Here is a 27,440-nt window from a genome sequence, read left to right as displayed (position 1 = left end):
TTGGTTTTAGGTTGCTTAGGGACTATGTGTAGCTCTTCTAGAAGCAGGCCAATCTGGCGTGCTGCTTGTACACGACACATCTAGGCAATGACATACTCAAAATGGCTGGAAATGCAACAAATTTCTACATTAACCGTATTTCTTGCTCTTGTTTAGGATTCTGTTTGATTTTTTCTGTTTGCATATTTTAAAGTCCGTCTCAAAAATAGGTTTGTGAAGATAACTTGCTGTTTTATTGTTTACCTCTGGTTAATTTAGTGACCGAGGGAAAAATGGGGCCATTATAGAACAAAAAGGCTCTGCGTAACACATATGTAATAACTCTCCTGCCCAGAATGGATCTGCCTGGAAGGGAAACACTGGGCTGTTACTCCTTAGGTTCAAATATAGAGTAGTCACCAGGGAAGCTGGGAGACCCAGGTGCTAGTTTTATCATTGTCTGTGCTCTGAGCTTTTATTTATTACTTGGCATGGAGTCTACATATTTGTTTGGACATTAAATGGCAATAGAATATAAATATTACCTTGCTAATATCTGCATTTCTTTTCATTTCCAGTCAAAATGACATCATGTCACACAACCATTAAAAAAAGGAAATTAAAACCCCAGAAATATGTTAAGGCACCACAGTGAGTCGCTGAGCTATAAAAGCAGGGAACTCTGTGAGCCTGTGTGGGAATAGCACCTGAGCACTTTCGCCTGGTGTTTGGGAACAAAGCTTTCTAGTGCCTGATTTCCATTGTTTTCAGGAATAAGTGTTCGAGAAGTTAAGAATGGAGGGAGAGTGATTTTTTTAAAAAGGAAATTCTGAGCAGAGAAAAAGCAATTTTCATAATTGAGAATGTATCTGTTTTGACCATAGGATTTTAATTTGCAAATAAATTCCCTGAAAAAGAGAATGTTCTTTTCTTGATGTGTTTGTGAAGTGGATTTCCTTTTTTTTAAGGCCACATAGAAATTTGGTCAGAATTTACTTATTACCAAAAGTTTTAAATTGAATTTGGTAATCTTGTGATTAGAGTTAGTGCATAAAATCTAGCTGTGTGATCTAAATTTTCTTTGCATATAACATTTCATGGTGCATGAACATTTGAACATTGTAGAAATAGCTTTGTATAACCGGAGTTTTTCTGTTTTGGGAGCAACTGGGGTGAAGCTCATAAGGAAAGGTCTTTGCAGACACCAGGATTAAGGGATGTCAAGCTTGGGAAGAAACCTAAAGCAATTTATAAGCAGTTCTCAATGCAGTCAGATGAGATGATTTGATTTAAGAATTTTTTTTCCCAAAGAAATAGCTTTGCTGCACCTGAAATGTCAGGAAATACAGCACATCTTTTTTTCCCCAGTGTCACATCCTAGCTGCGGGTGAGAGGACCCTTCTGCCATCGCAGCTGGGACATCTGCCAGCTTGCGCTCTTGTTTCCAGCATTTGATCCTGCCTTTTATATGTTTGCACAAAAGTTTCCGACTTCCCCTGGCATATTGTACACAGCTCTGTAAGGTCCTACTAAGCTTATTCAGTAAATTTATGTTTGCCAGTACCTAAGTTTGAAGGGATTGGTGGAAGGTATCTTGAATTCAACTCTTTGTGACTCCCCGAGATCCTGATGACTGTTTAAGTTTATGTCCCCTTTAAGTGTAATGTGAACCTATTGGAGGCTGTCAGAAGTAGGAATAGAGGTAAAGGTGGTGACAGAGGAAAATGAGACATTGATCTTGCGAGCAGGAGAGGAGGCCTGGATGGGGGATTCAGAGCTGAGTTCTAATTCTACGAAGTATTCCATCCATCCTCTGGCTTGACTATGCATACCTTGCAGAAAAACTTTTAAGGGCTTTTGATGTGACACTAAGTAGCTAATTCTTTCAAATGTACCTGGTAGGTACTACCACTGGTCATTTACAATAAATGATCAATCCGATATCTTTTGGAATATTAAAAATGCACATGTTGGTTCCATTGTATCCAGAGGACTTAAGCACTGTGTCTTTTCTATTTGGGATAAAGGATTTGTCTAAACTTTCTTTATTTTATTATTAGTCCTAACTGGTTTAGGATGACATGGTGTCAGCGTGTGGACGAGGTGCGTGAAAGCAGGGCCACAAAAGCTGCTTCATCTGCTTTTCTTATTTCAACCTAAGAGGCGCATGGTCTTTATTTGTGGTTAATTATGCTCAATTAAGTTGTTTTTTTCTTTCTCTCCCAGATTCTCGGAATTGTCCCTAGTTTGAGGGGAAAAAAAATTGATTAGTCCCATTTCTGCTGGTGCCTCATGAGCCCTGCACTCAAGTACAATGAGGTCACTTTGTTGAAGAATTAACTTTATATTACATTCTTGCAGAGTAGATGTATGTCCCTAAGGTATGACTACCCCTGCTGATGAAATAAATATACCATTCTTTATGATTCCTCCCTGTTACCCTCTCTGTTGATTTTCAGAGATTTTATGAATAGTTGCATATTTATACAAGTGGCCAAAAGTATACTACTTATTTTTCTTATGGTCTGTAATAACCTATGCAAGGTTATTAAAGGGTATACAGACCCCTTTTAAGGAGTACTTTCTTATGTCATTACTTTATACAAGCAGGTCAAATTCCATCTCAGCAACAATCGCTTGCTCTTAACCTTTTTCTCTGATTCTAAAAGTAATATATGTTCATTATGAAAACATTGAAAATACACAGAACAAAGAGGAGGAGAAAAAGCACATTCAGAACCATAATTTAGAAACAACCAATACTCAGCAGTCTAAACACAGGCACATTTTCTTGAAATGTTCATTAAAAAAGTAAGCAATTGTACATCTGTCCCTATACTTTTTAGTCTAGCAATAAATCATATGCCAATAAATACTTTCCTGTGACATTGGTTTTTGAGGATTGCATTCTATGCTATTCTAATCTGCATTTTACTCTAACTCCCTCCCACTCAGTAATTAATGTTTTTTCTGGTTGGTGCACTCAGAGAACTCATCAGATTTTTTGAATTTAGGACACTGTTTTGTCTTGCATATCGTTATGTTAGCATTGTCTGCTACCCTGGGCAATCCCATTGTAATATTCAATACCTAAATGGAGCGCAAGTCAACATATATAAAAATATGAGCAGAGAGCAAGTCATAAAGGCGGTAGAAATAAATTAGAAGCTTTCACCTCACTATTTAAAATAGCCCCTCTCCCATAGTTTACTTCCATAGAGTGGATGCTTATTTTTCTTTGAATAATGAGTTTAATATGTCTAATTCAATACTCTTGGTGGCAGCAGAATGACTTCTCAGATCCTTAGCTATTAGTTCCATATGATATTTGAATTGATTCTTTTAATTACTGTACTAAGTGTCAGTCATTCTGCAGTGTGTTGGCCTCATAGCCAGACTATCACAGACCCTCCCTTCACCAACCATATATCAGTCTTTCAATTAACAGCCCGTGGCTTTCTAGACACAATAGGAATTCATTATGCATACGATTGAAGGGGCGGTCAAGAATTCAAATTTTATTGGTCGCTTAGTCTGAAAAAGTAAAGCCAGGGATTAGAATTTTAGGATGTTGAATTATGTTTTCAGATGCTAAAATGGTACATTTAATTGTCTAAAGCTATTATTTATGGTACAATGTTTTTCTTGGCAATTAACATTATGGGTTGGGAGGTGGGTATGATAAATAACTTAAACCTTAGTGCTCAAGCCTATCTCTCCCATTTCTTGATTAAATACCCTGGATTTTACTAGGAACAGCTTCCCTGCATAAAGAATTCTAAGGCTGCTTTTCCTCTACAAGTCTAATTTGAAAAAATAAAATAGAATTCTTCTCAAGGGTTTAGAAAGTAATTCATAAAATGGGAGGAGTAATAAATATTGTGCCTTAACTCATATAGATGTAGAGAGAGATTTGGGACACCTGGGTATAATTTTGGTTAATTTCCACAAGAGACAGGTTGAAAGTTTATTGTTTGGAAAGGGGGGAAGGTTGGCTAAATCTCCTATTTGCAAAAATGATTACATTATCCCAAATGAAAATGCGACTCTATTAAAACAACTTCAATAAGCATTGCATTCGGGAAAAAATCTTTTTAATAAAAAGTTACTCCAAGTTCACTCTGACTTAAAATCTACAAGTGAGGAAAAAGTACTTGCTCTGATTTATATGTCTTTTGGAGGTGTAATTATTGGCTTTTTACTCACCTATGTAAAACAATGTACTTTTGTAGATGGATTTCTGGCCACTTTATGCAGTGTTTTCTTTTTTTTTTTCTTACATAAAAAGTAAGCACTGTCAATCAAGGAATTTTAAGGTTTATTTCCTCTTTAGAAATGATTGATAGCCTTTTAGATTTACAAGTTGACAAGTTAAAGGGTTCTATTGGTATAATTATGTACTAAATTCACAGTCTTTCAATTTAAATGTCCTTTTAAAACCACCAGATTATCATACCTGTATTTTGAAAAGTGGGCCAGTCAGTTTGGGCTGGTATACAAATTGCTTCCATTAGCCTCGGGACCTATTTGAATTTAATACAGTTTTTTAAAGTTCATAGTAGTATGAATCTCACTTTTAAAATTTAGGTTAATGGAAATGAATTTTAAGTAAAGCATGTGGTAACTTGTGTTTTAATGTATAGCTGAGTGGAAGAGCTACAAAGACTGCTTGTTTATTCAGTAAGGGAGAAATTATGCACTTGACTACTTTGGTTAAACTAAAGAAGAAAAGAAAAGACATTAAAAAACGACCTGCCTACTCATTACTTCTCGAATACTGGAATACAGATAGTGGACAGAATGCCATCTTTCTCATGTTCTCAGATGACACAGGCTGAAAATCATTTTTGACCCAGGGAAGAATTCTGAAAATGATAGGGCCATGTTGACCATAAGGGCACAACACGTCTCCTGGTCTCCAAATACCATTATAGGTTTGCTTTTCTTGTAGTCTATTTGAGAATCATTCTTAGGGACTTGGCTGCTCTAAGCTCATCTTCCACAGAGGCTGGTCTATTTGTCGAAATAATACCAATATTGGTGAGCAGGTCTGTCATTTCAGATATGAAGGGTATGAATCGAGCACATCTTCAATATCTTTCTCTGTAGACTCTTAGGGTCTTAGAAAGCACCCTGAGATACTGTATCAGTTGAGGTCCACTAGCGATTTCACAGTCTGTGGATACCCACAGACAAGCCTCTAAACTGCAGTGAATCCTAAAACCTCACATCAAATACCATTTTACTAGCTGGGTGTGGTGATGCATACCTGTAATCTCAGCTACACGAGAGGCTGAGGTAGCATTCTGAGGCTGACCCAGGGCAAACTGGAGACCCTATCTGAAAGACAAACTGAAGCAAAAAGGTCTGGTGGCATGACTCAGGTGGCAGAGCACCGGCCAAGGGCAAGGTCCCGAATTCAAACCCCAGGACCACAATAAAAAAAATTTGTTTTAACTTTGTATTTGTGAAAGTGTAAGGAATATGAAATTTGGCCTGAGGAGTGGTGTTCAAGACTTGTTTCTAATGCTCTTTTGGGGAAGTCCCATTAGTAGGAAGTGGCAGGAGCAGATGTCATCAAAGACAACATTCCTGTGATCAGAAGTACTCAGGAGACTTCCCAGTAACTTCCACAGCACCACTGTTGTCAATCACATCTGCTCTCTTTTCTGAAAATGTTCTAACTTCCTGACTTCTTCATTGCAGCACTCAACGAACCCACCATCGACTACGGTTTCCAGAGGTTACAGAAGGTCATTCCCCGGCACCCTGGCGACCCCGAGCGTTTGCCAAAGGTCAGGATTCCTCCTCTTTGGGGTATGGTTTTTGGAAAGGTAGACTTGAGTGAATGGCAAAAAAAAAAAAGAACTCTGCCAAGGATAAAAATTAGCTCCTAGATAAAGGACTCATGTTTTTGAGCTTTGTTTCTTGGGAACCATAAGACAAGCAACAATCAGAGTAGTGAACACGTTCGTGTATGCAATGCACTGCTCTCTGTTTTAACACTTATTTACTGTTGAAGGTGGTACAAGTACCACTTCTATTTTAGGGAAGAAAATAAGGAATCGACAAGAGGTTAAATAACTTACCCAAGGTCACACAGCATATAAACCGAGATTAGCTCTAGGCTAATGAGTGTATCATACCAATTCTTAAGAAGCAGAAGAGAAGCAAATTTTTACCTACACAAGGAAGAGTAGAAAGAGTTGCAGACTGGACCAGTAAGACAGGCTCTTTCCTCCTGAGGTATCTTGCCTATTTAAGAAAAAGCATAAAAATGTGAGAAATTAAAAATGTAGGATGGAGTAATGTATGTCATACGGCAATGCCTTGTTAATTACTATCAAAGACTAAAGGAAATCCACCTTTATCGACTGTTACGTGAGAGTTGGAGACAGTCCCATCCATGTCCCTGAGAAACTGGAGCCTTGTGGGCTCCACAGGGAACCCACACTAATCATAACCAAAACAGTAGTTACAGTTAACCAAAGGGCAGCCACAGCCCCGTGAATACTCAGAGGAGACAGTGGGTAAGGTACAGAATTAGTGCACTACTCACTGTTTATGTCAATAACAACAGAATGAAGTTTCATTTACAATACAGTTGTGAGGACCATCAAATTAAACTAGTGGTTGGGAGATCCCTTTTGTGGCAGAGTCCATCTGCATTTGTGTTATTGCTAGATGCATGCATCCTTGTAAAATATTTATAAAAACGAAGCTGGCATCCTTGCTAGCTCAAAGGATTTCCTTGGAGGAACAGTTAATCCTCAAATCTTACCCATGGGTGGCTGCATGTGTCGGAAGAGCCACCTGTCAGAAAAGGTCCTTTTTGGCATACAGCTGCCCCTGGAGCACATGAACAGACGTGAGGGGTAGAGTGAGCAGTGGCTATACCTGACCAAAGAAAGGAAGACAGACAGGCTATAACGCCTGTCTTCCACGTTGACCTGGCTCTGATTCAGTCTTTGGTCTCCCAGAACAGCCTCTTTTGGAAGTGCTGTACACCTTGACAGCACTTGACCTAAGGAAGACATTATTTGATGTGTTAACTTATTCACATCTTTAAAAGGGGACCTCCTTTCCTCTTCCACTCTAACTTGTTCCTAGTGACCAATTAAATTGTCCACTTATAATAGTGAGCAGCAGTGCATTCCATCACAGATGTTCCCTGGAGAGATTTACCTTGAGGTTCCTCTGTCTATCAAGAACATGACTCTCATGCATTTCCTGTGGGACACATGGGTAATTTTTTAAGAGGATGAAATACATGACATGGGTCTATCTAGTGGGCAGTGCCATAGTTATTGCAGTGGTACAACAGAGGCAAAGACACCCTGCCCATTTCTCCCCAGTGTTCCTATCTGGGGAGGCTCTTCACTTTATATTCACCATTGATTTAGCATTTGATCTCCAGGGTCCTTTGGAGGGGTGGAGAGAATGTTCTGGAGAGTTAGATTGCACAAGGTAGGAGGCAGAGCTTGACTATGCAACATCCTAGGTCAACTTCTTTACTTTCCCATGCCCCCATTTGCTTACCGATCAGACAGCAGGGATGGTGATATTTCCTACTTCATCAGGTTGTGATTTTTATCACTGGCTTAGCATTCCACAGGAGGTAGCTTTGACTGTCTGGTGGTTGAGTAAATATATAACCCTGGTTTTTGAGAGCTCTTCACTCTGCAGAGCAGGAATTCTAATCCTGTGAGCAGTTGAATATGTGATTTATTTTCTGTGCCTCGGTTTCTTCATCTATAAAACGGATCTAATAATTGTGCTGACATCATAGGATGGCAAAAGATAAAAGAGGCAATCCCACGGGTCTGGCCCTTAATTGCCATTCTAAAAATACTTATTAAAGACTGGGAGACAGGTATGGTTTGATAGGTGAGATCTTAAGCCAAACAATATTTTTCTTATTCTTAAGGAGAGAGACAGGACTATAGAGTTGAGTTCTGTGCACTTACTTCTGAACACATTTTTACAGTGTACCTTTTATTCAGAAATACTAGACAAATAGCACAGGCACGTGTCACTTTTTCTCTGGTGGCTGATGGTGAAATGCTCAGTGCTTTTTTCCTGGGTTTGGGAAGCGTAATCAAGGACACACAATGGATTTGTGTGCTAAGGAAACACTCCACAGCTTGCATCTGGTCACTTGACCATTGCAACTATGGCTGGAGCCCACTCCAGGAAATGCTCAGTGTGACTCAGGGCAGAGCGGCTCTCCTCTTGGCTCCAAAAGTTAAGGTGGAGTGCAAGTTCAAGGGCACGGTCAGGAAGTGGTGGATGGAGCCAGCACAAGGTATTCCCGAGGCCTGGGGAGAGTCATACTCCCACTGTCCATTGTCAGGGGGATAAATATGGGCTCTGCCTTTCTCAGAATCATGGTCAGTGTTTGTCAAACAGGAGTGTTTCAGTGAGCTGTGGACCACACACCTTAAAAAACAAACGCTTTTATTAAACCCATGTGTTGTGAATAGACAAAGCTAGATTCATACAACCACCCACATACTCTGTCAAATGAAATGGTTCCAAAGACCCCGCAGACAGCTTTCCATAATAATATGCCTTTGTGTACAGGGTTGTGATTTTTTTCAAAGAACTTGGACATGCTTTGGTTTACTAAAGTCCCTTTTCTGAGAGAAGTTGTAAATGTAGACATCTTTCCCCTTTACCAAATGGGGAAACAGGAGCAAGAGGAATCCTTCTGTGTAAATTATTTTGTTTCGGAAAGTCACCCAGTGATAGTTCGCTACACACAAACTGAAAAGACTATAATTATGCTGACCCTAGAAGTTTTTTGGTACCGTTTTCCATATGTACACAGAAAAGGACAGTTTTTAAGTCACAGCGCTCTGTTCAGTCTCACACAGATTTGCCTTCTTCTCTGGATTCTGGCAAGAGGGGAAGGGATAGGTGAATCTAGGGTCAAGGTTGACTATTCTTATGCTGTGGAGGTCAGGGGGCTGGGGACTGTGGTAATACAACCCAGAAGTGTTGAATAAGGAGCAGTCTTGGGTTTGAAGGGCAGAGGTGTTTCTATTCCCGTTCAGATTGCTAGTTGTCTTCGCAAGTGGTCAATGAGCTTGAGCTCATAGGCAGTGAGAGCAGACCTGAGTCTAGGCAATATTCCTGGTTAGCCTTGACTCCAGGGAAACTGGGATGCGTTTTCTTCATGCCTATTGTGAGTCTAGCACCTTTTGACCCAGGCTTCTGCACAGTAGAAAAGCCAAGAGAGTTAACTCTCCATCCAGACACATGTAGGGGTTGGGAACCAGCTCCATGACTTGGTATGTACAATTCCTAAGCCTCCACATTCTCCTCTGTGAAGCAGGTGTCTACACTGCTGCTGTTAGGGGTTAGGGAGTAATGTATTCCTGGATAGAGGAAGATCCCACTAAATGGGAACCACTAATCCCTACATGGTGTGTATCCCCCTTCCCTTCTACAGATGAGGATCAGAGCCCCCAGTGGTGACTTGCTAAGACATCACAGCTAGTAGGCAGGATTTGAACTCAGGTCCTTGGACTCAGAAGCTTTGTTATGTGGAGTTCCCACTTTTTCTTCCAAGCTGGCCACCTAAATGATCCTGCCTGGAGGAGATTATCTTCTCTCATTCATCCATGGAGAGAGGCTGGCATGGGAACCAGAACTTCCACAGGGCAAACATGTGTTTTCTCCAAGAGCCAGTCCCTCTTTTAGTGAAAATAAAGCAGTTTGAGAAAAGTAACAAAGGCTGCATTTGTGTATTTTGCTTTATGGAGCTGAAAATATCTAGTAAATTGATCCAGTGGGAGTAATAAATACACATTACTTTATCTTGTTCTTCATGTCCTATACCCCTGAGCCTTCATGGAACAACACCACTTAATAGACTTAAAAAAGAGTAATTATACTTATTGGTTGTGTGATATTTCAGCCCTCCCAGCCCTGCCTGACCTTCGAATTTAGCTCACCGTGTCTAACTAATGCATTTACACTCATCTTTTATGAAGCATGTATAGTGCAGAATTGACTGTACAGACTTCTGCAAGCTGTCTTTCCAGGCTTCCAATCTGGTTAGGAGAATGGGGCTATCCATCTCTATATGTTGACATGTATAGACAGCCCGTATATGTGGCTCCAAACATTTTTTATCCTTTATGAAACGTAATAAAAACTATTTATTATATTTTTACTTTAAAGCTTTTATACATTCCCACATTATTTACAGCTAAACATGCAGGCAAAAGATGCGAGTGTTTTTAAAATGATTACTGCTAATGTTTCTGCTTGTCAGAAGTGCTTAAAATTTCCTGCACTTTGTCTAAAAACTTGGTACTGTTGCCTTTTAAGAACAACACATTTAAGAGATCTTGCAAGTCAGATTTGCAAACACTGCTGACAGTTTGTGATGAATGATATTGCAAAATTTGCAAGATGTTTGTCATTTCCCACAGACGACAGATTAAGGAACAGATTAAGAAACTTGAAACCCCTATGGAAAACAACCATCCTGAACCAACTTCAGCCAAACCTTGAACCCAGAGAGCACACCAGAATCTCTCACCCAGGTTCTCCCTCCCAACTTCCCACTCAGCCAGTGGAACCCAATTGTTTCAGTGCATTTTCTCTCACCATATGGTATCCTCATTACCATACACTAAGAGTCCATATGGGAAACTTGTGAAATGAACTGTACTCATTTTAACTGCCAGATGAGCAGCCTTTGCTTTGCAAGCCTCGCTTAAGTCATCTGCTGTCTTCATGTTGTTATGGCAACATGGCACCAATAAAAATTCTAATCTACTGTAAGTGATCACAGTATTTTAAGTGCTTGCCTATAACTGCCCTCCCAGGGCACGAGACAGGGGTGTTTCTGTTTATCCAAGGAGCCAAGAGTGGCTGGTCATTCCAGCAGGTGTCAGTAAAGAAGAGAGGGAGGTGGGGCTAGTTATTGGGGTAGCTGGAGAATTACATGTGGATTGTCAAGATGGCAGACTTCAGGAAGGAAGGGACTGTTGGCCCTTCTGGTGGCTCTGGAAAAATACACTGAGTGTCAAACACCAGTCTGCTCAGGCAAACTTGCTATTCTGTGGGTACTATGGAACCCACCATGAATAAAACTCAGGGTTTGGCACCACCAAGGAAGCAAATCTTCATGGCATTTGAAATTTCAGTCTCCGTGAGGCTGCTCCTCCTATATGTGGGGATTAGTCATTTCCAACACCAGGCTAATTAAGAGTACCTTAAAGTAATGGAAGGAGACAACAACGTCCCTAAATATAAATCATTTTCACCTCCGTGGGCCACACGATATGTTGCCTCTCTGTCGCTCTATCCGTATTGCAAGTGAGTGTTTATAGTCTCAGTTCACCAGTTCACGTTAGCCTCATGCTGAATATTTAAACACAGAACAATTTGATCACACCATGAAGGAAGACAGAGACTGCACTTTCATATGGAACAGCAAGGGCTCATCTAATAATAATTTAGTAAATCAGCCATTTAGTGGTTCAGTTGTGCCAAATATTATTCAGTTCAACTGCACACTTGCAAAATTGAAATTCAGACTCCAGTCACATGCCCTGTGTTTGCTCAGTGGAGAGATGAGACCCAAACTCACCCTCCCTAAAGAGCACTCCTGTTTAGCGATTTATCATAAATACAGAGCCGGGACAAAATAAAAGTGGAGTTGGCTGTATCCAATGTATTCTAATTATGCTTTTATTGTTTTAGTCTTTATGCAAAGACTCTCAGTAATTCAAAACCTGCAGATGCATCAGTGAAAATACAAAGAAGAAATCTTTGCATAAACCACCTTGCCTCCCAGCAGAAAAGAGGAATGACTAAGCGTTTCAGTGCAAGAAAAACTACATCGTATTTTCCACACAGTAACACAGACTTCTCTCTTGCGTTGTCTATACTTATTTATTTACCTTTCTAATTCAAGGAAACTAAATTATTGTTTGTATTAATAAACTGAAAATTATTTGTATTAATATTACATCTAAAAATGAAAGTGAGCCTGTGCAAACAAAAACAGAATCAAGTGTACATCTTATGGCATTATGGTATGTTCAACTCTGTGGAAAAAAAAAAAAAAAACACTTGAGTTCTATTCCAGGAAACATTTTGTCCCTACATTCTCTTGTCAGAAACACAAACCATGGAATGCAGACCATTTCCCCTCCCTCTTCTGTATCTGCCAGAAAACTTATAGCTAATTCCATCCCCCCATCTTGATAATGTGCTTAGTTTAGTAATGACTTATATGCATGTCTCTTAATCTAGGGAATTTAGCCTAGATCTGAGATTGTATGTACAATTCTCTCTGTGTGAATATGCACACACACACACACACACACACATGCCTGCACATATAATTTTTCTGGAGAAAGAGGATGTAGCTCCATTTAAAAAGTCCCATGACTCCTCCAAAAACCCAAAACCCCATAATTCTCAGATTTTCTGTTTTAACTCACTTGTTTTGCAGTAAATTATTCTGCTTATATCATGTTTGTTTTACAGTTGCAGAAACTGAGGTTCAGAGAGGACAAGGGACTCTCAATTTCATGTAACTTGTGAACAGAGGCTTCCTGCCTCATCTTGCTTCACCTAACCTTACTCCACTCAGAATTTTTTGTAGTGTTGCACACAACACTCAGGCATGCAATCCACGCTGACTGCAAGAATGCAAAGGTTTTGCCCAAACCAGTGGGGCTCATCCACACTATTGCTGCCTATTCTTTGATAAGCACAAACTGTCCATACTCTATTGAAGCAGGTGTTGGTATTGACCTTGATTTACAAGTGAGGAACAGAGGCACAAATCTACACTGCTCGTAAGTGGCAGAGCACGGAGCTGAGCCGAGCCCACTGGACTGCAGATCCAGAGCCCGGGTCCCTAAGCGCTGCCTCCTAGAATGAAGAAAAAGGAATTTTAAGAAGAGGCAGTTTTGCAAACTAATCTCAAAATCCCTCAAGCTTACTTTGGAGGAGGAAAGTGGCATCGACCGAGGTTAGCTCACAGATGGCTGAGCCAGGCAGAAGTGGCAGCAGAAATTAAAAACCCACACAGACAAACCTTGGAGAGAATTCTTTCTCTTTACTGCAGAGTCATTGTGGCAGAGGTTTGGAAGATCAGTTACCCAACAGCTGAGTTCTGGAACGCTTTCCAGTGCTTTGTAAGCACTGGGCTCCTAGGAGCCTAATCTGCTTTATACCCCACCTCCACATGGCGGCATTGAATATAATTACTCATTAGTGTAAGAAGTAACAGGAGGAAGAGGGGCAGCTCATCCCCACCCCACGGCAACCCAGAGGAGCAGAGGCAGCTGCTGAGGGGCTGAAGCCTGCCTCCCTATTTTCAGCCCTGAGTACCAATTCAGTTAAGTATTGGTGTAATAGGTACTGAGCCCCGGCAGTCTTGTGGCAGTGGATTTTAATTGCAGTTTTACTCAGGACCATCTATCTGTAAGACCTTGGGAGCCATTGCTTACAAATACCATTTGTCTAGAGGTACACAGAATAACTGATGATGTTCAAAAATGTAAGAACCAACTATATTTCCATCTGCCTTAGATTTGCTTGCAATACAGTGAAGTTCTAGCAGGACTCGTGTCTCTTAATTGAGTTTAACAGAAATATGAGGTGTACATTTGTTCAATGCACAGGTAAATATACATATTTTACCTCCATGTGTACACACACACGTATATGACCAACGCATTTCTTTGCTTATTCCATGGGCCTTTTACTCTCAAGCTAGATATTTTTTCTGCCTTGCCCTAGGGAAAGGGAAGCCATAGCTAAAAGACAAAGAGAAACAGAAATAGTTAATTTTGGGGTTTTTTTGTGTGTCTAAAAGCCCAGGCCTTGGTGACTTTAAGGTGACTTAAAAGATTTTCAAGGGTAATTTTGACTCAAGGCAGTTTTTGTTTCATGTGCTGACTTTACAACCTAGCCCTGAAAAAGGCACCTCTGTCCCTAGCTTTCTCTTTCAGTAGAGCCTTTTATCCTGATCAGAAAGTCGATTTCCAAGGCCACTCGGCAGGACCTTACCCAGAGCGCTGGTCTTAAACCAGTACAATGAATTGGAATAAGAAGAGCCAGCCAGAGGTTACCAGGTTCAGCTCTGTACCTCTGAGCAGGTCATATCCACAAGGATGCAGATCCATTCTTCACTGTATTTGTGGCAGGGAAGCACCCCAGGCTTCTTTCACCAATTACCATGACACCTTTTTAGAAGAGAAGGCCAGGAGACTGTTCCCCCCCACCGCCCCCCAAAAACCCAGAAAAGCCATTGTCGTAACTCTTCCCAGGGATGCCTGGTTTCACAATTTACACTTAACTGCTGACACCTGAAAAGTGTAACATTTTGGTAAAATGAATCAAGTTGTAATGTTTCTTTTATGAGATCCCCTTGCAGGAAGGGAGGCTCGGCACCTCATGGAGACCAAGCTGAGTTATCCATCATCGCAAAGTCAGCTGTCCTAGCCAGCTTCTCAGAGGTCACACGATCGAACCGGCAGCTCTTACAACTATATTATTGCTTATGGAACAGTAATTGAGGCACCAGATAAAAATTACCTGGTCTAATAGGCAGCGAACAATTTTCACTCAATAAAATTATAAGCCAAATCATTCATTTCATAACACTCTGACTAATTTATTTGTTGACCTTTTAATATCCATAGCTCTTCAGTGGTAGTAACTGCAATTCAGACAAAAATCTCTTGTTCATTTCACTTTCATTGATTTTTTTTTTTTTCCATTGAGGCAATAACAGCAGCTTGAAAACAGCTTTTTTCTTTCCACTGTAAAAGTCAATCATGTAAGTTAGGATGTCTTACGTGGATGCAGCTGTGTTAGCTTACAACCTACTTTAATTTCATATGGTTCAGAAGTCTCCTACACCATGTTTGGAACAAAGGCAAAGCTTTCTGGTCTACCACCAGCCAGGCCAGCTGATGATACGTAATAATATGTTTGGGAAGTAAGAGAAATGCTGTCTCATCCGAACAGAAAATCAACTTTCCAATGTGGCCCATCAGTTCTTGCATTTTCCCTGGACTAGAACACTTTTGGTGCTTTGGTCTCTCGTAATCATCACTGTGTACTCTTTCAAAAAAGGTTTAATTCCTTCTTTCTGGAAATTACTACAGATTTTGGGATTTCAATTTTATTTTCCTTTAAAGGCAATGGACAATAAGTATTCGCTAGTGTGTTCTGTAGGGCAGGTGTAGCTTCAGCTGAGTCTTTTTCTATGATAAAAATACTCTGAAGGCTTTAGAGTGCAGGGTTGTAAAATATAATTGTTACACATTTGGCATTTTATGCCTCCCTGGAAATATCCACTTGCTACCTACACCTCCCCTCTGCTCCTCCTTTCCATTTCAATTTACTCGAAAGTGGTCCTCGGTCATGAGACTGCCCCTTTCAACAGAAGCATCCTTAATTATATCCATGCTAAAACGTAAGTGACTCTTCTCAGTCACAGGACTTCTGAGTAAAATGTGTTTCAAGTGTGACACTAAAGGCTTCTAATGATCTACAGTAAGCTCTATTTCAACAAGTTCCTATTACAAGAGAAATGAAAAGTGTGAGGAATGTCTCAGAGGATTGGGAACTAAACAGAGCCCAAGTGTTATTTTGGTTTGTTTCACTCTTTCCCTCGATGCCCTCATTATACTGATTTTTTAGAACGCGGTGTCTACTGTTGTGGAATTTTCCGTTTGGCTGAATAAACACAAAGGAAGTTGGGATGTGAAACGCCACAGAAATACATCTTAACAACTACTGTTTATTGCATTGTACATACAGCTCGGTAGGAAAAGGGCTGCCAGAGACTTCTTTTTTTTTTTTTTTTCTTTTTTTTTTTTTCATTTTTCTTTTATTATTCATATGTGCATACGAGGCTTGGTTCATTTCTCCCCCCTGCCCCCACCCCCTCCCTTACCACCCACTCCCCCCCTCCCGCTCCCCCCCCTCAATACCCAACAGAAACTATTTTGCCCTTATTTCTAATCAATTTTTCAGCATTTGGGCTTTCCCATCAGTAATGTCACCTAGACTTTCAGAAGCAAATGAGAGAAGAGCCAGGACTTAAAGGTCCAGTGACATGGCAAAATCTGGCCCCTTACAGTGATCTCTGTAATGAGGTTGCCAGTGAAATCAGTGACGACTTCATTGATAGATGCTTATCATCTCTTAAGTCAAGAGTGATTTTTGTCACTCCATTTCATTTTATGTTGCTGATATCTGGCCTACTGAATTTGGAATCTCTTGGTAGGGCAAAGTAGGTTGATGATAAGCAGGTGTTGGGGAAAGGTGTGGTGACAGGTAAGTATTGCACACTTCTCTCAGGAATCACCCTATTCAATTTTGATTACTGAGGTTTGTAGTTTGATATTTTGTTTTCTCTCCCATTGGGAGATTGTTCTCTCCAGTTACTAAAGACTCCCTGGGTCCTACTTTCATGAGGGAGTTCCCAGAGTCTCAAAATCTAATTGTGAAACTTAAAAAATTAATGCTGTATTGGCAAATGGTTAGCCATTGGCTTTACGAGTTGGCCTACCTGTGCCATGAGTGGACAAACGTTCAGGCATCGGTCCTGCTCATGTGGATTTTAGTTACTCAAAACATTGAGTTCATAAATAGGTTCAGTAGTGGTCAGATAGACAGTCTTCCCCTCAGCCTAGTGACTGTGAGCGTATCAACCACACTCTTGAGGTTAGATGCTATTAGAGGACTCCCACAAATAGCTAAAAATCCTCAGAGGTTTTTACTCTCAGGAACTAGAAAGAGAGATGAGTTAGGTATGTCTGCATACTTGACATGATGTGCCTGGTTTCCAAGGTGGCTTTCCATGAGTGTGCAAATTCCTAAGTATTTTTAAGGGCTGGAGAATACAGTTAATAAAAGGCTGATGTACATCAGGACCAACCTCATGGTGCTAGCAGCCTATAACTGGAGATAATGTCTGTACTAGACATGATTCATTATATTAATCACAAAATTAAAATATAAGCACAAGCCTGCAGGAGCGAAAGAGCAAATACATAAAAATAAGTGACATTAAAAAAAAAACTCACAGTGATCAAAACTTGACCTTTGGGAATTTATATATTGGATTAAAAAGTCTGAAGCTAAATGGAACACCAAATTCAAATCTTGTGCATTTATAAACTATAACAAATATATGACTGTCATTTCATTATATAAATTAGCCATGTACTTTTTAAAGTCAGCAATGGTATCTTAGAATCAACTGTTCATCAAGAATTTGTCAGGGTCTGTGCTCTGCTGAGCACTGTGCTAGGGGCTGCTGAAGGAGATTAAGACGGACCCACAGCATCAAAGAGGTTTATTCAGATCAGGGCAAAATAACTTAACAGCAAGTACTTTGTGCCATCCTTGGTGGTTTATACAGTCAACACTATTCTCCAGAGGAATGGCAGAGATTAGGAGTTGGGATATCAGCAAAGGTGGGATTATTTATGATTGACTAGCATCATTACTTAAAGTTTAGGCTTTTATGGCCTTGGGCTGAATCCATGCTCAGCCACTCCTCAGTCGAGTATCCTAAGTGATAGCTAGCTGACCTGTCTCAGTTTCCTCATTTACCAAATGGTAATACAAATGGTACATTTGTGCTAAGAGGCTCTGTGAAGATGAGCAAGGTCACATTCTGCTATCAATAAACATTTATTTTTTCCTTCACTACTACACCACCACCACCTTCAGTACCAGGCTTTTGAAGACTGAGAGTCATTGCTAATGGACACGCCCAAGAAGGAAAGGCAAAGGGAATGAGAGCTAGAGATAGGAAAGAAGGAGCCAAATGTCTTGCTTCTAGACTGTGGAGGACAGTTTAGACCACAACAAAGAGCAGTTCTCCAGATAGTAGTGGGAGAAGATTGAATAAAGAAGGCAGACAAAAGACAAGGACAATCTTGTGTAATTCTATAGAAGCCTGTAGCTCTATACCCCAAAAGTTACTGGAGGATAATATCTGCCACATGTGATAATAGTGTGGGGTGAGGGGAACCAGCAGTTCAAATTGATTTACCTACTGATTGGATTGCAATATAGTAAAAGTGACTTTGCTCTCCCTGTTTGCAGTTCATTAAGCATTTCCCCACATTTTTAAACAGCAAATATAAACTGTACAGCCAAAGGTACGGGTGGCTCACACCTGTAATCCTACCTACTGAAGAGGCAGAGATCAGGAGGATCATGGTTTGAAGCCAGCCCAGATAAAGGGTTTATGAGACCCTGTCCTGAAATTATCCAATACAAAACATGGCTGGTGGAGTGGCTCAAGTGGTTGAGTGCCTGCATAGCAAGCATGAGGCCCAGAGTTCAAACCCCCAGTTCTGCCAAAAAAATATATTAACTGTACAGTGGGGGTGGTTGTTTTAATATTTCTATACATGTGTATGCCTTGATCATAAGTTCTGTGATTCCAAATCATAAGTAAAGCCCATAACAGTTACATTTGAACTATTTCTTGGAACCCCACTCCTCCTTGAGTCTCTTCCTGATATTTTTTGTAGACACCAAGGCTGAGTATAACATATTCACTTTTTCTCCACAACCCCCCACTCACATAATCGTTAATCTACAGTCACTGCAAACATTTGGTGAAATAAAATGTTTGTGAAAGGAACTAGCTACAGTTGTTTTTAAAAGTAAACATTTTCTGTTTCTTTAAGAGAAAAAAATCCAAGGCCATGAAAAAGAAAAATAGTTTGACTCAGGATGTAGATTGGAGAACAAGCATTACTTCTTTAAGGAGGCTCAGGGGATTTTCAATATTTAGGATGGTGGTATTTGTCTTTTTAATTCCCAAATGGGACTTTTTTTTTAACTCTTAGGATAGGATTAATTATCTTGGAAGACTCTAATCTCTACCCTCATGTTTGAAACTGCAAGCAGGGAGATGTTTTAAACATTATGAAAAGAAGAGAAAATCTCTACTGACAAATAAATGCCTTGAAAAATTGAAATTAGTACTAGCCAAGTGCTCTTTCTTTCCAGAAATATTAAAACTGAAAATTAGAATTGAAGGATCCTTCTACTGTACTCCTTTCTAATGCCACAAAACAAGGACTTCAGGAACAATTTCAGAGACAAAAGATTATACGAAATATCTAACTCTTCCCCTTATGGGAAGTGTCTTTTTTTAAAAAAAAATCCTAGCTTCAATCATTTCTTAATGTGAAATTACAGATTTTTCAAATTACCATATAAAACTGCAAAAAAATTACACTTGTGACCACAGAAGAGATAGCATACACTATCAATTTGATTTTAAAAGGCATACATCTTTTATACTACCTGTCATTTTTATAATGCCTTTTACAAATTTAATCAATACATTTTAACATTCTATATACTTTAAGTGCAATATACAATAAATATTCAAGTTTCATCTTAAACATGCTTTAGCCTTTAAATTGTTAAAACTGCAGTGCCCTTTCAATCTACTTACATAATATCATAAAATATACATTTCAAGGTAAATGAAGTCAGCTACTTCAATTTAGTCCCTGAAACTGGTAGTAAATGAGAGGTTAACACTATGGTGCCAAACCCATTATTGAGTAAATTTAGCACCTTGGACAGCTCTGTAAAATCTTTATTGCTTTCCTGACCTGCTCGTCATGTTCTGTCTGTGTGTTCAGTGGCTCTCAGCTCTGATTGAAAGGCAATATATTAGATCCCCAACACAAACACGCTTGGGGGCCAGTTCACTGGGAACGTAATGACAAGGAGGTGAGAGCAATTTTCTGGTCACCGAAATCCAAGCACCTTGCAGGTCTGTTGCACTAACTCATAGAGGACCCAGAAATGTCCTTTCTCCTTCCCATTTGCACAGATAACTGATAGCCGCTGAATCACACTGGCAGTGCTAAAGCAAATGTAGGTCTCTCTTAAACCTCAAAGTTGATACTGCAAGGAAGTGCATTTTTAAAAAGAAAAAAAAGGGTGAGATATCATTTAAGGATGTAGCTTCCAGGACGAGAAATCCAGGCTGACTCTCTGCAGATTCAAGACGCTGGTCTTAAGGGTTACTGGGCTGATACCACACCTATGGCCCTGGGCCAAATGGAAACCCATGACTTGCCATCATGTATCAAGAAGGTAGCATCGTGGATCAAAGAAAGATTCAACTTTAGGAACTAAGGTGCACGTGCTTCACACTCAAAGGATTGAATGACGATGAATGAGCCTTTGGTACTAAAATACCAAGTAGATTTTGTCACTGACAAACTTTATCACCAAAAATATAGAATATTAAAATGAATACACAAAAGATGAGATTTTCCAGGTTTACAAAACCTTTAACGATCCTGGCATTCATTTTGAATTTCCCTCTTCCCTGATTCTGGGAAATGATTAGAAGGTAGACTGCTTAGTCCCCATTTATAGTTTTGCAAGAATGAAGTTCACAGTCTTTCTGTACCCTTCATCATGCTTTCAATAAACAGACTTACATTTTTTTCCTAAGAATGAAAGAAAAATACCTTCCGTGCCAAGCCCAAGTCCAAATACTGACATCAATATTTACTTGAAGATATAAATGAACATAGACCCAGAGACGTCAAATCTTAATAAATAAACTAACTTGATCCTGTTTTGTTTTAATCTTTCTCTGAGCCAGATAAAGCCATGAGGTTTTAGTGAAAAAGGCACATGCTGAATTTGATCCAGGGATAGGTTTTAGTGGGCCTGACTGTCGTAAATTATTAACTGCTGCGGTCAGACAATATGGCAAACAAAAAAGTGTAAATCTTCTTGTAGCTTGCATTAAAAAGTAAAGAACAGATTTCAAATCTATTGGTTCAGACCCCATTGATTATATGATATTTTTCGCTCAGTAGCTGAAAGAAAAGGACTGAATTGATTTATAAAGGGGTCTATACCTTGAAGCAAGCACAACTGTTTATTGAGCATTGAAAACTCTTCCCTCTCATTTTTGAATTTAGGACATTATATATGTCATAAGTTGTTACTCCAGTGTGACAACTGTTTTATCTTATATTGGAGAGAATTTAAAATTGAAAAATGCTAATATGTGTCTAAAAGCTTGTCATTTCAAGAGTTGTTCGAGGAGTTTTGCAGAGGCTATGGTGACAGCAAAATGAATGTAATTATATCCCTATTTTCTGATCAGCGCCTGCAGTCTATGACAATTGAACAGCACAGCTTCTCTGTATAGAACTCTACTGGGTAAAAATGTTTCAAGTTAAACTTCTGTTTGAAACTTTATTAAAGGTGAGAAATAGTAAACAAACCTTCTTCCAAATCGCCTCTGATCGTCATATCACACCCTTAAGGGCTGATTCTTTTCTGGGCACCCTTTGCCCTTCCTTTCTATTCTGGAAGAAGAGCTGAATCTGCAATTGGGCAACATGAAGAGACAAAGATTTCTTTTTGCTAGAATGGAAAAAAAATTAGCCCTATTGGTAATTGCTCTTTTGTACAGTACTTCAATTTATCTGAACCATGCAAACCAAATGCAGAAGCCCATCCAAAGGAGAGATTTTTTTTTCTTCAACTGGAATGACAATCTAGGATGAGAACGAATGAGCAAATGGGGAGAATGGCAAACAATACTGAAATGGCAAAGAAGCGCTATAAAAGAAACGGATGCTGCCAGTCATGAAAACTGGTACAGAGGGGGCTTCTGGGACAGGAGATTCCTTTTGTAAGAGCCTTTGACAAATGGCTCATTGCTTTAGCGTGGAGTTCACTGTATCACCATTGTATATCACAGCTCTGCCATACAAGAGGGATAAACAAAAGAAGTTTAATGCTACATGCTTCTAGTAACTGAAGATTGATTGGCAATCCCTCCAAAATGACCTGTCTGATAAGGTCATGGTTCCTGGGATAAGCAATTAAGTACAAAATAAACACATCCTAGGGATTCATAACATGTGCTGATGACTTTGATTGTAGTAATCTAGTAAATGACCTCAGAATTGTATTCAGCAATAAACATATGAGTGCTTTATCGTGCCTATGGAAGACTATTGAGTGATGATGAATTTTATCTTGCAGTACCAATGATGCTCACCTTTTGACTCGATTAAGTGTGTATGTGAACAAGGATAGATTGGTGATTTAACGCCATGCCAACGATCCCCAAGCTACTGCTTTCCAGCTGTGCCTTGGCAGAGTATGGCCAGAAGGACAGGACTGAGAGCATGTGAAAAGACAGTGACACAGGATTCTATCCACTTTTCTCTTGATAGGAAGTGATCCTCAAAAGAGCTGCTGATCTGGTTGAAGCACTGTACGGGATGCCACACAACAACCAGGTAGGTGTGCTGCATCTCTGTCTAACCCGTGTGCCTTTCCTCACTCCATGCAAGATCCCAGAATGAGAAAGCACCAGAAATACAAAAGCCACATGTGTGAGAGTGACAATTCACATGTGACACATTGCAGGGGAAGTCAATCCTTCCCTCTTTTGTAAATCTTTTATTGCCTTTTCTATTGAATCATTTTCCATTACCAGAAAAAGTACTCCATTTAATGCTAATCTCCACTGGGATTGTCCTTCATAAATGAAGGAGGAGTTACTGGTGTTTTATTTCTCTCTGGTTTTCAAGCAAATTTAGGAGGAGAAAGGGTTTAATTTCTTCTCCTAAAATGTATAATGAAGCCTACATAGTACTTTCTGATTCTGTTTTATGAAGCAGATCCATGTACAGAACTCAGATTGCTTAGGAAACTGAGTCTGACAAGTCCTTCACCCCTTTTTCATGAATCTCCTGAGTCAATGTTCAGAGCCTACGAATACTCAGGCTCCAGCTTGTCATCTGCAGCCTGTACTTTCTATTAACAGGGGACATGAATTGCAGCATCACCCTGTCCCCCAACCACCACCAGCTCTGTCTCTCTCCTATGACATCACCTAGAGTTCCTGTGTATTATTGTTGGAGAAGGGAGTAACCATATGATGCCTGTATTGTCTAGAATGGACTTTCAAACTCAAACAAATGGTATAAGAATCTCAACTCTGCCCTTAAATATAGAGCAAATACTGTGTACACATCTATGAAAATGGAAAAACGAGACCTGTTGAAGCTATTCTAGGAATGGAGGGGGGGTAAAGGAGAATGATGGAGGTGGTAAATTACCTACAGTTGATATATTCTAAGAAATTTTGCAAATGCCACAATGTACCCCCAGCACAACAATAAAATAAATAAAGAAAACAGTTTAGAAGTTCTTCAAAAAATTAAATATAGAACAACCAAATGAACCAGCAGCCCCAGTTGTGTGTACATGTCTGAAGTAAATAAATTGAGTATTATTGAAAAGATTTCTGTATTTCCATATTAAATTGCAACATTATTCTCAATAGCCAAGACATGAAAACAACTGAAATGTCAGTCAATGGATGAGTTGATAAAGAAAATGTGTCATATATTAATATAAGATGCAGTATCATTTAGTCTTACCAAAAAGAAGGAAATCTCACTATAAAAACATCAAGTTTAGGAATTTTGATTAATTTTTTAATTTATTTAGAAAACAAACAAAAAAAAAAAACAAGCAGCTTCCTTCAGTGAGATCTTTGCCTTTCTGAGCCTCAGTCTCCTCAACTGCGCTATGCACATGACAAAGATGATAAAAGTGACCTCACAGGTTCATTAAAGAGGACACAGAAACTAATACAGGGAGCCGTTGAAAGTCCTCATCCCAGTTCCTGGCCTATAGGAAGCACTTAAAAACTGGTATTATTGGGAGTGTGGGTGGGGGGGCCGGAGCTAAATGGAAGGTTCCCTTCACTCTTTCAGGAAATTATTCTGAAGAGAGCAGCCGACATTGCAGAGGCTCTGTACAGTGTCCCTCGCAACCACAACCAACTCCCCGCCCTCGCTAACACCTCCGTCCATGCAGGGATGATGGGCGTGAATTCCTTCAGCGGACAGCTGGCCGTGAATGTCTCGGAGGCATCCCAAGCCACCAATCAGGGTCAGAAGCCTGCTCTTTCTGTCCTTCCCATTTTCCCTGTCCCTTGCCAAGCTCAAGCTCCCACCTCCACCATTTATGTGGCATCAAACAATTTTTATTTTAAAATCTTATTTTCTTCCCCCCCAGGGGAGGATTCCTAGTTTGTGCATATCAAATATTATTGCAGGATTTTGTTTCTTGCTCTTGTGCCTGGAAATTTGGTGGGGGGCTAGAAAGAAAGCATGGATTCAGCCCCCTCTCAATCTTTTTATCATAAACCAAAACTGACAGATCACAAAGAGGGTTGGAATTAAAGTTTTGAACAGCCAGCACACATCACTCTTGCCCAGGGACTAGGGACCTCTGAAATCCAGGGACCATCTCTTAGATTGGGATTTATTTCTGCTCCAAAATGATAATTTATAGGCCCTGCATTGCCACTTCTCACAGCCCTGCTAAGTATTTATGATCTCCAAAGAAATGTATCTTTTGCTGGCGTCCCATTTTAATCACAGAGCTACACCACCACCCCATGCACGTGAATCACCAGGTTCCCTCCCTTTGGATTGCAGCAAGGGGACAAGAAGTAGAGCCCTTCCTGTCTGCTCCCAGAACTGCTACCATCTGACTGAACACCACCCTCATCCCTGATTTGCAGGTTTCACCCGCAACTCAAGCAGTGTGTCACCACATGGGTATGTGCCGAGCACCACCCCCCAGCAGACCAACTATAACTCTGTCACCACAAGCATGAATGGATACGGCTCTGCTGCCATGTCCAATTTGGGCGGTTCCCCAACTTTCCTGAACGGCTCAGCTGCCAACTCACCCTACGCCAGTAAGTAGACCCATGTCCTGTGATTTACGTGTCTTCCCTAGGATTGCTCCTTGCTGCTGTGGGCCCCATCAGGCAGAGCTGCTCAGTCTGAGAACCCCTGTCCTACCAGGCACTGCCCTCCAATGCTGCTAAAAGCCCATCATCACCAGCAGAAATCTGTGCTCTCTGTTCACCTTCAGTGTCTCTCCAATAGTCAGAACCTGGCTGCCACCAAAAGCAGCCACAAGTTGTCATTCTGAGCACCTCTGCTTGGGGCCAAATGGTGATGGGGTTGTCAACTGCTTCTACCAGTTACTAACTGGAGGCCCTGCACAAGTTCATCTGTTCTCCAAGCCTCAGTTTTTCTTCTTTGTAACATGGAAGAGGAACTAGCACTCATACCATCCAGTCACATGGATGAGACCATGGTCACATAGGCAACACATCAGAAATGTGAGTCTCAATCACATAATAGAAAGGTAGCATGTGGTGGCATTGTACAGCAACAATAATCTATAATTTATAATCTCCCTTAAGGAATAGGACTCTTTATTTTTTAAATTTTTCCCTTCATGTTTAGTGTGTTCTTAAAAAAAAAAAAACACTCAACATATCAAAAATACACTATTTTTTCCAAACATCTGGCACTATATACACACTGCATATATTCTTTGGTGCCTTGTCCCTGTCTTAAAGAAGTTTAGCTTAAATTGTTTGTTTGGGTACAACATTAAGATTGTGTCTGAAGAATCTCAGCAAATTGACCATTATCTATAAATATATACATCTAAAGAGGCCTCTCTGTCTTTCTCTCTCTAAAATGATTCGCCTGTGTTCCCACAGTTCCTTGATTGTCCTCTGAGAATATTTTTTCAATGGTCAAGCTCGTCTGGCACATTGTCAGGCCTCTTCTGGTATGTGAGATGTGGCCAAGCTCATAGATGTTCATGGAAGGATAGCGATGTGTTGTTACACAAGAAGAAAATTCATGATTTTTTAAAAAAAGCCCTAGCTGAAAGTAAATAATGGTGCTGACTCCCATGCTAGACGTGTGGAGGTGCTAATCCTTTGAAGGCAGAAAGGTCACCCTTGATCTTTAGAAGAGTTACTTTGGAAAGTATAGAGGTTTTTCCCTTTCTGGGTAGATTTTTCTGCTTAGGAAATTCTACATTTCTACCTTATTTGTTTGGAATCAGCAGTTTGTTGAACATTTATGATTCCCCCAAATAATATGTATGAATTATGTCTGTCTGCTCAAGACTCCACATTTTGGGGTCAGTTTCACATTTGACTTTGATTTATTGAAAGATTGTTTCTCATAGATCTCTCACTTCAGCATTCCCCCATCTATTCAATCAGAAAATGTTTCAATCATGACCTGAAAATTAAAAGGTAGTATTCTTAATTAAATCAATAAACTAATTGCTATATGGTAGCAATTCAATTTAGGGTCCTGGACTGTTCATCTTCCCAAGTCTGTGCATAACACCCAGCGACTTCAGCCCGAGATTGCATCTGTCAGCCTGTAAACTTCGAACACTTAATTTCCATTAATTGATTTCCTCAGTGCTCACAAATACAGTATTAAAATCTCAAATAGGCCCTCAGATGGGGCCTATGGTTTTATCTGCATAAACGCAAATGAGACAATAAACACAAAGCCCAACTGATTTGAATTTTTGCCTCTGTAATATTTAATTATTGATAAACTACTCATGTTGAAAAATTCCAACAGAATAAAAAATAAAATAAGACATTTTACTGGTGAACACACTTTCTGGTGTGGGGCTGATAAGTAATAATGTTATAACAAATGGAATAGCTTGACTATATTTCACCTCTTTCTCTGTTAAGCACCCCCCAACTCCCCACCTCTAAATACACGTAATGATTGCATTTGCCAACGAGATTAATTGCCTTCCTCCGTGAACCAGCAGGATTTCAAGTCTACGAATATTTAAAAATCAAACCTCCAGTGCAGGGGTTTTGCAATTTAAATGGGTGTTATTATTGAGCGTATTTTCACATTTACAAATCTTAAGAGATGTATAAAAATGCTGGCCTCATTAAAAGAAAAAAGTACAGTTTAGAAAATGTTCGTGAAAACTCTGAGGATGTAGCTCTGTGTTCTGCTCCATGGAGTATTCTTTGCCTTTGGATATTTGGTGGGTCTTAGGCTGATGACAAAGGGTCATTTCCTCCTGATGGCCATCACTGCCTGTGACTGATTTCAGTCCCACTTGTCCAATGATCCAAAGCCAGGAGGCCAAGGATTAGGGCCACCCAAACAGCTCGTTAGATGCTTGCGGGCTCAATGGCAGAAGACTTTGTCCTCTGGAGATCTGTTTCCTTCACAGGGTAGGGTAGTAGAAAGAGCGCAGGATTTGGTTTTGATTCTTGGCTTCAGCACAGCCTTGCTGTGGCCGTTGGGCAATTGGCTAAGCTACTCTCTGAGTTTCAGTTGGGTTAGGTATATAAAAGATGTCATAGGCCTCTAACTTTAGGTGGCTGTGCCAACAACAAGATAAAAAAGATGTGAAGATTTTTGTGCATGATAAAGCAAGATGTGAAGTTTATTAATAATATGAAACATAATGAAGTGAAAGGAAGGGCCCAGGATCATTGGACGGGATTCCTAATTTTTTTCAGGAAATGGAGGAAATAGAAAGTGAGTGTAGAAAAC

The 27,440-nt window shown here is 40.0% G+C and overlaps 1 protein-coding gene across 8 annotated transcripts in view; it reads left to right on the top strand.

Moving 5' to 3' along the window:
• Window positions 1–27,440, top strand: part of Ebf1 (EBF transcription factor 1) — a 392,676-nt gene that overhangs the window by 352,513 nt on the left and 12,723 nt on the right. For all 8 annotated transcript variants that reach the window (XM_074057661.1, XM_074057660.1, XM_074057659.1 and 5 more), the window contains exons 11-14: window positions 5,686–5,774; window positions 22,230–22,295; window positions 23,784–23,961; window positions 24,599–24,778. In XM_074057661.1, the coding sequence (XP_073913762.1) occupies window positions 5,686–5,774; window positions 22,230–22,295; window positions 23,784–23,961; window positions 24,599–24,778 (513 nt within the window). The remainder of the gene's footprint in view (window positions 1–5,685; window positions 5,775–22,229; window positions 22,296–23,783; window positions 23,962–24,598; window positions 24,779–27,440) is intronic.

The sequence above is a fragment of the Castor canadensis genome, chromosome 16, assembly GCF_047511655.1.
Source record: "Castor canadensis chromosome 16, mCasCan1.hap1v2, whole genome shotgun sequence".
In the NCBI taxonomy this organism is placed as follows: Eukaryota; Metazoa; Chordata; class Mammalia; order Rodentia; family Castoridae; genus Castor; species Castor canadensis.
This window is presented reverse-complemented; position numbering and strand designations above follow the sequence as displayed.